Source organism: Cupressus sempervirens, chromosome 9, assembly GCF_028749045.1.
Source record: "Cupressus sempervirens isolate cs-2001-9-10 chromosome 9, ASM2874904v1, whole genome shotgun sequence".
NCBI lineage: Eukaryota > Viridiplantae > Streptophyta > Pinopsida > Cupressales > Cupressaceae > Cupressus > Cupressus sempervirens.
The window spans coordinates 508,766,256-508,780,138 of NC_143126.1; the positions used below are offsets into that span (position 1 = coordinate 508,766,256).

General features: G+C 36.9%; 1 protein-coding gene across 1 annotated transcript; it reads right to left on the minus strand.

Moving 5' to 3' along the window:
- Positions 1-726: 726 nt before the first annotated feature.
- Positions 727-13,411, minus strand: LOC149539580 (ACT domain-containing protein ACR4-like). The gene is made up of 7 exons (XM_089800812.1): positions 12,653-13,411; positions 3,181-3,226; positions 2,955-3,069; positions 2,691-2,758; positions 1,988-2,590; positions 1,776-1,880; positions 727-1,386 (listed from the first exon to the last, which is right to left on the minus strand). The coding sequence occupies exons 1-7, from the start codon at positions 12,712-12,714 to the stop codon at positions 1,042-1,044; spliced, it is 1,344 nt and encodes a 447-aa protein (XP_089656938.1). The 5' UTR covers positions 12,715-13,411; the 3' UTR covers positions 727-1,041.
- Between the last annotated feature and the right edge of the window lie 472 nt (positions 13,412-13,883).

Sequence of the window (13,883 nt, forward strand, 5' to 3'; positions counted from 1 at the left end):
CCACTTATGTAAAAAGGCATGGATATATGTTGCAAAGAGCTAAATGGTAAAGAACAATGGCATGTGATTTTTTCTGTTCTGTTGATTGAAAAAGATTAGAGGTTGTAGTTAAGCCAAAAAAAAACCTATTTAAATTTAATGTAAATATCCAACTATTAGAAAGTTGCAACTGTAGTGAACAATAAAGCTAACAATAAGGAAAGTGAAATTTGATTAGTGGAGAATAAACTTTAATTTTAGTAATTCTTAAAAAGACGAACAAACTTTCTAGCTATAATTTAAATTCATCTATAGGCTAAATAAATGATTGTTGGACAAAGTAACAAACCTTATTTGAGTTGCTGGCAACATAAGTTCAGTTCAAATGTGAGTCATAGAGTTTGAGTTGTAAACAATGACTAGTTGTAGATGTGTTTAAGTTAGGTGTCCATAAGTTCCAGTTAGCTGTCAAGTTTATTGTGTGGTGTCAATCTTGAAGTAGTTTGTTGTCAATCTAATTAGGAGTCATTTAGGAATGTTGATGGGTCAGGGTATTGTATGAATTTGCATTTATTATTCAATAAAATAAACTGGAAGTTTTTTCTTTCTCTTCTTTGTTTCTGATGTTCTATTTTTTTAATACATCAATGATTAAGAAATAAAATTTTAGACAAATTAATTCTTAAATAAGTTAATGCCATTAAGTCACATTCATGGCTTTTACCATGTATTCCAAGTTATTACATGTAAGTGCAAAAGGTCTCCATGTAGATTCAAGAAATTTGAAAAAGTCTCAAACTTATTACAAGATGGAGCAAACAATGATCAGCACTAGTTTCTGGAAGAATGGTGGAACATTTTATGTTTGTACATTTGCATTATACATATGATTACAGAGCATGACTGCATTCAGCCATACTTTCTAATGCCCTTTCCTCACAAGCTCAGAATAAAAGGCAAGGACTTTGGGCTCTTCGTCCACATGCAAACTAGATTACTTCCTTCAATGTTGGTAAGTTTGTGAAGTCCAAAGGATCAACCTGAACTTGATTCGGTTGCCACCTAGGAGGGGGATCTTGTTAATCCCAGATTGTAAAGGAAACGTTCCGAGGTAGACCTCAGAATGTTACCAAATGAAAACCTTCCAACTGTCTCTTCAGAAGGGGATTTTGAATAGCTTTCTTTTACTTGGAGTATTGTTTGCCCAATTTCACTACGAACTGCCTCAATAGTTTTGGCATGCACGGGGCTTCCTGATGCATCTGTAACATAGAACACATTCACTGGTTTCTCACCCCTGGTGCTCACTTCTGCCCTAGTGACTGACAGACCATTCTCACGAAATATGCGAGTCACATCGGAGAGAAAACCAGTTTGATCCCCGCTGCATAATTCAAGTCTCAATCCCTGCAGATGCATTCAAACTCTTTAATCAATAACTTGATCTCACTTATTTCTGTTGCTTCTGGTTTAGATCATGTGTGTTTATTTGCATCAGAAATAACTATTATGGATTGTGGAAAGTTAATATTGTTAATTGATCTCAATTGAATCAAACTACGCTCGCTTTGCAATTTGATAGAATATGTAGTCCTCAAAGGGAAAGAAACTTGTAAGTTATAGAACAATATATCCCTGATTCATTAAGCTACTGATTGACTTGAGTGTTCTTCAAAATAGCATGAATGTGTATATCAACCCAATGCCAACAGCTTACCTTGCTGTGCCTCTGGATTTGTGTGTGCCAAACATTTCTAGCAATGTCTCAGAATACAAATACAAATAGCCATTCATACCTCAGAAACTCTTCTTTCTATAGCTGCCTCTAAACAGTGGATTACTCTTTGCCTTTCTGCTTCTGAGTTCACTGGGCAGCCATCCATATGTCTGATGTAGTACTCCTTTAACCATACAAAATGGAATGAAGTTTTCAGTCACTTTGAGCAATCTATTAAATTTGATTGACGATACAAGGGACTTTCCAAAAGAAGTGTCTCAGAACCCTCACCTGTAATGCACAAGATCCATCAGAATCAACTGTTCCATGAAATACGACGTACTGCATGTCTGTTAAAGTGCAAACAGTGTCAAAAAGAAGCTTTGGTCGGTCTTTGGACTTAATATTGATGACAGAATAACCTTTCTCCACACAGTTCTCAACAGTCACTAAAGGCCTAAATCTATCAACCCTGGATTCTAGCAGGTCATTATGCACTCTTTCATAGTCACGGTCTGCAAACATCATTTGATGTAGACGCCTTTCAGTATGAGTAACACCCAAAGAAACAACAGTTTTGGCAACTCGCTTGTCATTATCACCCTTCAGAACATTGCAGAGTTGTACTTTAATCATAGAAAGTCTCTCAGGATCGTCAATTGGAGCCCCTGTACTATCATCCGTAACATACACCACAGATGCAACCCTCATGTTATGGGTCCAGACCTCAGCCCCAACAACATTGCACTTAAGGTTGGTGAGAACAGCAAATACTTCAGAGAGCAAACCGGGCCTATCAGTGCCTGTTAATTCAATTGCTGTATGCTCAGAAGCAGCCTTTACTCCAACAGTTCTTCTAAGTGAAGGTAGCAAACAGGCATTTGTCCCAAGGGACTGCAATTACACAAAACCTGGGTCATTAAAATCAAGGGCACTTCTAATAAAAGGGGAACATTGCCCTACACTCATTCCCACTATTAATCAGTACAAATACCTGTTGAATATAGTCAATAACCTTCTCATTAGTAATTTTATTGCCATCTTTGTCCGTTACATGGAATACTGTACAACATAAACAGTGTTAGATTTTTCAAGGCATATTATTTTAAGTAAATGCATAAAGCTGTTTGTCTTGATCTGATTGATGGTTTTACAGCCGAATAGTTGATCAACTAATCCAGTTTAAGAATTTCGTCCCCCTTACCCCTGTAAAAAAAAGAAAATTTAACCCTGTCAGGATAATCACGTGAAAGCTTACCATCCATAAACCATCCACCATCAGATGATATGTATGCCTTAGAAATAGTGAGATCCAAATCAGTTAGCACTTGTACAACTTCCAACAGAATGCCATGTTTATTGGCACTATCAACCTGCAAGGAATAGCGGGATTAAGCTAGCTAACAGTCCTTGTAAAGTAAGCTAATGTTACCTACAATGAAGTCTTCAGTACAATATAAATTACAAACATCCATACAATATACCTTCACTAGTGTTGTATTCTCACAAGCCTTGTTGTCAATTAAAACCCTGTGTAAGAAATAAAAGGCAAGTTGCTAGATTAAATCAAATAAATTTTACAAGATTGTAAAACCATTAAAAATCCATCAAAGAATCATCAACAATGAATGACTGCTGCCTTCAGACACTATTAGTGCATTCCCAAACTCATTGATCACACATCTCACATTCAGATATAACAAAAATTTAAAGTCATTTTTAGGGAGCGACTTCTTTCAGACCAAAGCTCTACTACAAAATATGATTCAAGTATGATATTTTTTTAAAACAACATTAATATAAAGCCCTGTCAATACAACCAATTTGCCATAAATCCACAATATCTAATATTAAATAGTATAGATATCTTAAATAAATCTATCTGAAAAAATGTCAATAGATATCCACTACAAAATGATTAAAATCTAATTTACTACACCCAAAACTATTTACTTTTATCTCCATTTACTTTTTTGCACCAACCTAAGCTTCTTATATTAATTTCTAAAAAAAATTGATGATATATATCTCCAAAGTTCCAAACATTATACTTTTAACAAATATTTTGTGGTGTTTATTAAATTATTTTTAAAAGTACAATTATATTTATAATAAAATTTAAAATTTTGATGTGTAGATGGTTGTCAACTTTAATCTAGAAAGATATAAGTTTAACACACTCACACCATCCCGCTCCACCCTTTCTGCCATTGTAGAATGCCTATTGGCATTAATTAAATATCTATCCAATGAATATATTATATTACAATTCCCAAAGCGCTACAAGATTAGGACATTAGAGTCCTAACATGCACTTCCTTTGGAAAGACTTGTCCTCAAGGCTTATATTGGAGAAACTAATGCTAGAACTAGTGAAAAAGTTCCCAAGTGGGTATCTTCTAGTCTAAACAAAACCGATATTTTGGTGATACTATGGTTATGGAATGAGCATGAGCATTGATCCAAATTATCTTCCATCATCCAATTTAGGAAGTGTGGACAGAATGTGAACGTGCTGACTGAGGACCTCCTTTAGACATTAGATATTGAAAACAAGGTATCTTTGAGGAAGGAGAAAGATCCGAAGTATAGGCCACTTTGTCCACCTTCTATTTGCAAGCAAGCTGGAAAGATATTTCCTTGTAGAGATTAAGCCACAGGAAAACCCTGCAACTAACAGTTAATGTGTACTTAGAATAGTACTGATCAGCCTAATGTTTCATACTGATACGAGGCATTGCCAAGTTGTCCCTGAGAGTTTGGAGGAGATACTCACAGTTGCTCAGGGTGGTGTCAACAACTTGCACTTAGGAACTATCTGCAAAAAAGAGTTGAGGGATGGTGGAGGTGGAGGCACTGCCACTCCACATAGGGAAAAAATTTGGCCCAGTGAGTTTATTGGTCTAATAAAGAAAACCAACATAAGTAGAACTTAAGGCATTTATTGAAAATCTTGGTCTGACCATCACTTTGTGAGTGATATATTTGTTGTAGGAGCATCTCGCATGCAAAATTTAAAAAAAAAAAAAATTGTGGAGAGAGAAAGTGACAAAAATTAGAGGAAAAAAATAAAAAATAAAAAAAGGGGGAAAAGGGAGAAAAGGAAAAAAGGAATTTCTATTTTCGAGGTGCATAGGTGGCATAATAAAAAAATAAAATAAAACTGGTTGTCATTCCATTTATCGAGGTGTGTAGGTGGAATTCTAGAAGGTTGTGGATGAATCATGCATTGGGTGGTAAATGCCTATTTAAGCAAGGCATATGAGCATTTCTAATCAAGCTTTGGAAGGAAAAGCTTCAAGGTGAAAGCTTGGGAAGGTAAAGCTTTGGAAGATCAAGCTTCAAGGTGTGAAAGTTGGAAGGTGCAAAGGCTTCAAGGTGTGGAAGCTTTAAGGTGTGAAGCTTGAAGGTGTGGTCTCTTCTTAGTAGAAGCTTGGAGAGAGGGAGGAAGCAAAGGGTGAGTTTTCCTGAGTCTGTGGACAGAGCGCCGAATGTGAGGCTGTTTAAAGCAGGATTGTAGTGGAGTTGTGAGCGTGTGGACAGAGCGCCGAATGTGAGGCAATTTACACTTGGATCTTGGATAAAGTTTGTGAGAAGAGCTAGTGGCTACGGTTTAGAAACAAGGAGTTTGCTTGGTGGCTTGCGAGCACAAGTTGAGATCTTGGAGGTTTCTACCAGAGTGTGGATCTAGACTAGCTTGGGTTTGGATTGGATCTTGAGGGATCTTGCAGAAATATTATTGTAATTGCTATTGGATTTTCAAGTATAATAAAATTGCTTGGGAAGCATTTTGTCTCTTTGTCTCCATTTTGTTGCATTTTTGGTTATGAGTTGGTAAGGGTGGTGTGGCCCTTCATCAAATGGTATCAGAGCGGGAGTTCCTGAGTGTGTAGACAGATTGCCGAAGCTGAGGCAGTTTGCACCAAGACCTTGGGAGGACGTGCAGATTGATCGATGGATGTGAAGATGGAAGGTCGATCTTGTTGAGGCATGATTGTAGAGAGCTTGTGGATTACAGATCCATGGTCCTAGACTTGTGATGTGGTTCTTGATTGTGCATGTGAGGTGGCAGGTTGCGATCTGACTTGCAAACAATTCGAGGTTGTCACAAGGAGCGTGGGAAAGATTTGTTACAGAGGGTTTACGAAGATCTTGGGAGATGGCTCCGAGAGGATTGGTCCCTGAGATGATTGCAAAACTCCATGATATAGTGGAGAGGAATTTTTCTAAGATGTCTACTCGGCTTGAAGCTAGCTTGGCTGATCAAGTTAAGGATGTTCAAGAGAGAAGATGGCATCGCAAGGTTGAGGTGGAAGAAGTTGGTTTTGTTGATCAGATTGTGGAGTCTGATATAGAACTTGTAGAGCAGTTGGAGGTTGTTGTTGAAGATATTCCTAACCTTGTTGATGTTGGGATGGAGATTGGTTTTCATGATCAGTTGGTTGAGCCCGACATGGAGATTGTGGAGCACTCAGTCGTGGATGATCTAGTTGCTGTTGGTGGTGACTTGTATGTTGCAAAGCATCTTGTTGTGAGTAATGAGATTGCTGGTTTTGGGAGTTTGGCTTGTGTTGATGGAAATCTACATATTGCTTTTGATGTAGAGTTTGTTGCTACTAATAGGGAGTTTGTTGTTGCTAGTGTGGACTCACTAGTTACTGATGTGGATGTGGGGTTGCTATTGAAGCATTATGTTCAGTTTGTTCCTAGGGGTGAGCATGTTGATTGGATGGTTGAGATTCTAGTGTTTGATAGAGTAATGCAGATGTGGCGGATTTGCATGGTGGTTTTCTTGTCCCTGTTGAGGTGGAAACCTTTGGTGAAAATGAAGATGGTTGTAGATCATTCTTTTGGCGTCAAAGTGTGGGACACACTTTTCTATCTACCGAGGGAGTCTGATGTAGGAGCATCTCGCATGTGAAAATTTTAATTTAAAAAAAAAATTGTGGAGAGAGAAAGTGACAAAAATTAGAGGAAAAAAATAAAAAATAAAAAAAGGGGGAAAAAGGAGAAAAGAAAAGAAGGAATTTCTATTTTTGAGGTGCATAGGTGGCATATTAGAAAAATAAAATAAAAATGATTGTCATTCCATTTATCGAGGTGTGTAGGTGGAATTCTAGAAGGTTGTGAATATTGTGTAGGTGGAATCCTAGAAGGTTGTGGATATTGTGTAGGTGGAATTCTAGAAGGTTGTGGATAAATCATGCATTGGGTGGTAAGTGCCTATTTAAGCAAGGCATATGAGCATTTCTAATGAAGCTTTGGAAGGAAAAGCTTCAAGGTGAAAGTTTGGGAAGGTAAAGCTTTGGATGGTCAAGCTTCAAGGTGTGAAAGCTGGAAGGTGTGAAGGCTTCAAGGTGTGGTCTCTTCTTAGTAGAAGCTTGGAGAGTGGGAGGAAGCAAAGGGTGAGTTTTCCTGAGTCTGTGGGCAGAGCGTCGAATGTGAAGCAGTTTATAGTAGGATTGTGGTGGAGTTGTGAGTGTGTGGACAGAGTGCCAAATGTGAGGTAGTTTACACTTGGATCTTGGATAAAGTTTGTGAAAAGAGCTAGTGGCTGCGATTTAGAAACAGGTGGCTTGCGAGCACAAGTTGAGATCTTGGAGGTTTCTACCAGAGTGTGGATTTGGACTAGCTCGGGTTTGGATTGGATCTTGAGGGATCTTGCAAAAATATTATTGTAATTGCTATTGGATTTTCAAGTATAATAAAATTTCTTGGGAAGCATTTTGTCTCTCTTTGTCTCCATTTTGTTGCATTTTTGGTTATGAGTTGGCAAGGGTGGTGTGGCACTTCATCACTATTGAACTAATCCAGAATTGTATCCCCCGCATCTTGAACAATTCCTACTAAAGGATACTGGTGAATGTGGGATCAGAGTTACAAACAATTGAAGTGAAACTACCATGAGGCACAAGATTTGGTCAAGAAAGACTTTCACAATAATAGCTATGACAAGGAATAGAAGTCATCTTATTTGGAGAGGCAATTCACCCCACCCACATGATTGACTTGCCATTTGACTTGAGCAATCCTTCAATAAAATCCATGAAGATATTGGTCCAAATGGCAAGCAGATTGGGCAATGATAGAAGAGTTCCTGGACCACATCCTTTTTGACATTGGCGAGTATCACATTTGACAACAATTTTTTTAATGTCAGTTTTCGAAGTAACCAAAAAAGAGAGAGTTAACTTTTATCCTTTCATATGTCTTTAAGAACTGAAAGTTCCCCACATAAGGGGGCACATGTAATTCACATAACAGTGTACCTGAAAAAGTAGAATTCGTAGAAAAAACAAGTGATCTTTTGTAACACAAGTAGTTATCATCCCTAATGTATCCAAGCTTAGTTGTGGAACCAATTTTTACTTAATGAAATACTACTAAATTGTTGCATCCTCTTTCCATTTCTTTTGAAAACTATAATCAATCCTGATTTTGTCAATTTCCCAAAAACCCACACAAATGCTCGGATCTATCCTTGTTTTAAGAAAAGAGTACTTGAGAAGACTATGGATTGACCCTAGGTTGAATAACCCTGGCCTAAAGAAATTCTTGCACTATATGTTCAATCTAGGTCTTTTGTACAAAAGGGTGTTATTACAACCTAATCTTAGACACCATACTACCTGGAATCAACTAGATTGTATGATCATAAGAACAACACAGAGTAATCCACATGGCTCTGCAAATACTGGGATGTGTGAGATGAGAAGGGCATGCAACTCGAATGATTGATTCAAAGCTCTAGAATTGGCAACCTGAAGAGAACAAAAGCGGTTAAAGATCCCAAAAGATCTCTTTTAACAACAATTCCACAAAATGAGAGGAGATGAGGTTCATAAATGCTGATTTTAACCTATGAGAGTGTATTTCTCATCATTCATCAAGAATTGCATCCGTATATGTGAGAAATCCCATAGGATGATTCCAAGTGTACACATAACTCTAGGAACCACATCATAGCCTTTTCGTGGAAGGACGACCATATCAGATTTCAAATTGTAATACCCATTGAAAGGTAAATATACTTGCACAATCCCTTACTGATCCCCCATCAGCTATCATGACGTCAAAACTAGATAGGGATACATTTAACAACCTGCTTGAAATTTTACAAGGAGGTCCAAGAAATTATGGGCATTGCTTAAATCACTCAAGATCTCTTTGAAGTACCCCTTTAATTTCCATTGTCCAATGTGCAGTTATATTGACCAAAGCATACATTAAAATCATGAAAAGATAGTAATGTTAATACAGCATAGGCTCATCTTCTATAACTGAAAGGTCTTAAAGTTGCTCCAAGTAATTAAAGATAGGTGTAACTCCATATTCAATAGATACAATTTCTATTTCACACATTTTTGACCCAACGAGTATTTTTCATCATTGTTGTAGTAGAGTTCCTTAACTATCCCTCATCTCAAGATCATTTAAGCACTTCATTGGAGTCACATGCAGGGTTGGAAATATTAGGAATCAAACAGGGGATAGTTTTGGAGTGTGATGGTTTATATGTACAATGCTTAGTACAAAATTAGTCTTTAACCAATTTGGTTGAGCTGATGGTTACCATCATGTCTTTGGGTTAATATCATCACCTTAACCTGGATATCCTCTTTTAAGTCATTAATGAAGCAACTTCTATAAAGGCATCAACATGTCCTTCAATCCAGTTGACCAGATATTCAAATAATTTTTGGTAATTGTAGATAAACCCAGTTTGGTATAGCTTGGTTAATACTCCAATTAAGTCATTGTAAGAACTAAGGTCAAATCAAGCTCATAGACATTCGTAAAATTCATCCCAAGCTGGTGTGCCACCATTTTTACTACTATATGGAATCATGCTCCGAATTGAATGAGGTGATGAATAACTTCTGCCTTGTGGGGTTTGATGTAGGGTAAATTATTACTATTTAGTTGATCAATCCAACCAGTGGAGTCATCTCCATCAAATTGGACAAAATCCAATTTAAGCAGACATTGTGGTGGTCCCCATAAATGATAATTATAAATGATATTACCTCCGAGTGTGATTCCCAACAATTGTGGCTAGGGAAGCTGTGCTAGTCACTATATTGTCCTTACATGAAAAAAAATGATTGACATACAAATTTGCCTAATTGCTAAGCAATGTACCATAGAATACAAACAGCTAATGGCTTCCTATGATGAAGTTTCTCCGAAGATGGTCTTCCAATACATCAGAAAGTACATAGAAACGAAATTCCATCTACTAATGTTGTTTGAGGACCAGCTATTAGTGTCTAACCAGTCCTCACTTAACTAGACCTTATATAGGGAATCTACCTTAGCCAAAAATAACACTACAATATTTTAAACCCCTCATGCAAGGTATCTGACCTAGAAAATCTACCATAGGAAAAAGTATCAGAAAAATGTTTAGTACCCCACTACTTTCACCATTTCATAGAAAGAATGATCCCTTAAAAGTTAAGGGTGAAAAAAGAGCATACAATAGGTAGTTATAGTAACCACAAATCTAATAGTGCTATAACATAACACGGTCTAGAAAGAGCTCTGATACCAGTTGTTAGGATGATCAACTGCAAAGTATTATCAGATCAAACAATGACATGCGAGAAGAACCCAATACTCAAAAAATACCTATAAATTTGCTAATATTCATTACAAGAATTGCAAGCATCTTCAAGTTGTAACATTACGTAGATAAGCTATGAGTAATATAATGCATAAAAATCTGTGATTAGGACTTGAGGGTCCTAAAAGCAAGGCACACATATACAAACATTCATCCAAGGGATCCTACAAATATATAAGTTTATCAAGTAAAAATGCACAAATACTAGTCATCAGGTCAAGCATATCCAACTGTTTGATGATACAAGTGTGACATACAGAAAGAAACATATAAACACTGCAGAAGTGATCATACATGGTCTAAAGCAACATCACATCGACCAAATATATATTAAATTTAATATTTTCTATAGTCTAGTTGTGAATATTTTAGGAGAATAAATTCTTGTCATTAGGGACCAAATATGTGATAAATATTTGGAGAGGACCTTATGTTTCAACTTTATTGTATTTCGGGCTCATTAGTGGCATTTCAAAGCAAAATCCGTGAAATATGCTTTCCTTGGCATGAGATTTGGTGGGGATAATATTTTATGACATAGAGAATCTTGCATTTATTGTAGCATCTCCAAGATCAGCACCCAAGAGTTGGTGGGGCTGCATTTTTCTATTGGAGGCTCTGTAGTGTAAGAGGGCATCATTTCATTTTTAGCAAATTAGTGGGTGGAGGTTATAGGGCATCCAAAAACATTTAGTATGATTTCTAAATTGGAGAAGAGGCTCCCTCATGTTCTTGGCGTAGCTTTAGGAGGTTACCAATAATCCAGCTTTAAATAGCCATGAAAGATATGATATTGAGCATATTTCAGGCCTAAGATTTGAAGCCATATTAGTTATTGCTGCAGGTTGAATGTGGAGAAGATTGTTTGCAGCTGAATGTATAGTTGTGGAATTTGATTTCCTAAATTTGAGGATGGCGATGCGTGTTCATGGGAAGATTTCAGACTTAAAGAATCCGGAGGATCTCATGGTGACGTTATTCACAAATATGTAATTGAGAAGCTGGATTGTGGTAGAAACAAGAGAGGATGGAAATAGTTTCTCCTCATTGTTCTTGTTTTCATGTCAACTAATTTTATAAGACATTTGTTTCAGATTTTAAGTCAAATCCTAACTTGATTTGCATACGTGGTTTGTGAGAATTTTCACCCTGCATCAAGAAGCCTTGGGTAATACATACTGGAGGAGCATGTATCTTAAAAAATAAAGCTCTATTCAGGGTACCCATGAATAGAATAGTAATTGGCAGTCAATTCATTAGACACAAATGTACAAATATCAAATTCAGTAGACACTAATGTAGAAGATGGATAAGACTAGGTATAGTCATACAGGGGTATTCAACACATTCATCCTACTGTAAATTTCAGAGCACAAGGAATAAAAGAGCACCAAAATGGGAATCAATGTTAAACTAAGGGCCACAATATGATGAGTCGCAATGAAATTCGTCCCACTACTAACCAGCTGAAGGATAAAACGAAGTCCTGTTCAATAACACCTGATTGGATCTCGGGCCATAACAGGAAGTGATAGTTTTATGAGTATACTCACTATAGGCATGCGATTATGATTTTTGGGGCACAAATAATAATATGCAGCACCACAATGGGAATATATGTTAAACCAATGGCTAGGGTATGGTGATTCACAATATAATTTCCCCCTCTATCTGCTATGGAGGATAAACAAAACCCCACTCAATAGTTGATTAACAGTCCGCCATCTATCATTGTACTTGTAGCTGGCGAAACATCTACAGATGCAGGAAGGTACTAACTCTTGTGTTTTGTACAAAGAAAGCTCCATTAAAATGTTCTTGTCATTTCTGCCAAAAACACTTCCTAATTAAATTACCAAGAGGTATGAGACTGCAAAAATGCCCATCACACAATGAATAAAATGGCTACAACCATGGTGATGCGATATACAATTTGTCGCTGCATCCCATCCTATGCCCTTAACCCATTTAACTCCGAAATCGGAACAAACAAAGCTAAGAATAACTGAAAAGTCCCAAATTGGCACTTCGTACGAACAAATGATAAATTCAGACTCCTTCCACTCTGGTAAACAAACAAATGAGTGTCGAGAAGAATCAAAATTCAACGACAACTAAATCGTAAAAGTTACAACTAGAAAGCAATAGATCAAACTTCATATTTAATCGTATCATTGAACACGAGCAGCCAGATACAGTAAACCAAAAACAAATAGGGCAATTTTTCAATCTAGCCAATGTCAACTCCAATCATGAGCGTCCAGTTTCTGTTATGTTTTGCTAACCATTACAAAGACACGAGAATTGTAATGATAAGAAAAGCAACAGACCTTGGAGGATTCATTCGGATGATCAATTTCTCATATTCATCATCAATGTCCACAGAAGCCATCCAATCGATTTCCCGCCTGATGAAGTTGTTGGTAACCCCAGATGTTCTCTAGCTTATGCTTTTGAATAGACCTGACCAGTGCTCTGACAATGCGACTCCATGTGAAGATTCTTGATACCTTGCTCTGCAAATACGTATATAGAAATTGCAAGTGGTTGTAGCCTCAAACAACGTGAATTGGCAAACCCAATAAAAGCTAGAGGAATCGGACAATAGAAAACCAATTTCTTGACAAAGATGCCCTTGGCTCTTCCTAAGCGGATCTGGCTACACTGTCAGTGTGCCCACTGCCACTACTTTGCAAATCGACAATTTCTTCAAGGTACAGTCCCAATGAAAATTGACCTTACAACCAAAGTCTATAGTGTATTTGCCAGTCGATACTAAACAACAAGGCCATTAATGGTCAGAGCCCTTGTAATTTGATATGTGTACGTACATAATCTACCACACTATTCCCAAACTTCCAGAGAAATCCCAGTTGAAAGATAAACTCCACATCAATTTAGAGGCTCCCTGAACACCTTACACCGGACAATGGGACAAACAGACGATTGACCAGTCTTGGAATTCTACATAGTTGTGCGGTTGAAACAGTATACGGCAGAATCCCACCAACAAAGAGCATAAAGGAACCATTTCCTCTCCAATTATTGGCTGTAGATTCCTAAACTGAATAACTGCAATCAGGATCGCTAATAATAACGGAACTCAACCTAACCTAAGGATAATTGTGTTTAGCTTATGAGATCGATGATTGATAAGTAGTGTTTATGATAGATTAATAGTTTTGAATCATTGCATAATGATTTGTTATTGCGGCTTGCATCGATTCAACAAATAATTATTAGATTTGGGAAAAATCAACATGAATATACCAAGATTGGGAAGATAAAAGTGTTAGAAATAGGAAATAAGTAGGGTATTAGTATTTCACAAACTTTTGTTCGATTATGGTTATTTTTTACAATCTTTATTTCTATAAGATTAAACTGAAAAGTTAACATAACATCAACACAATGCAATTCATAACACCATTATTCGTTAACTAGGGAAACCTTGGCCAAGGGAAAATTTTGGTGAGGATGGTACCCACAAAATGAGCCACAAATCAAAAGTATGTTGTGAAAGATATTGACCATGTTAGAAGTCTATTACATCCGTATAAT

Coding starts and splice junctions, on each gene's coding strand:
- LOC149539580 (XM_089800812.1), bottom strand. CDS start 12,714: ATGGCTTCTGTGGACATTGATGATGAATATGAGAAATTGATCATCCGA. Junction 1,881..1,987: donor ATGGATCTTGTGCATTACAG/GTGAGGGTTCTG, acceptor GTATGGTTAAAG/GAGTACTACATCAGACATAT. Junction 1,387..1,775: donor TAGAAAGAAGAGTTTCTGAG/GTATGAATGGCT, acceptor ATGCATCTGCAG/GGATTGAGACTTGAATTATG.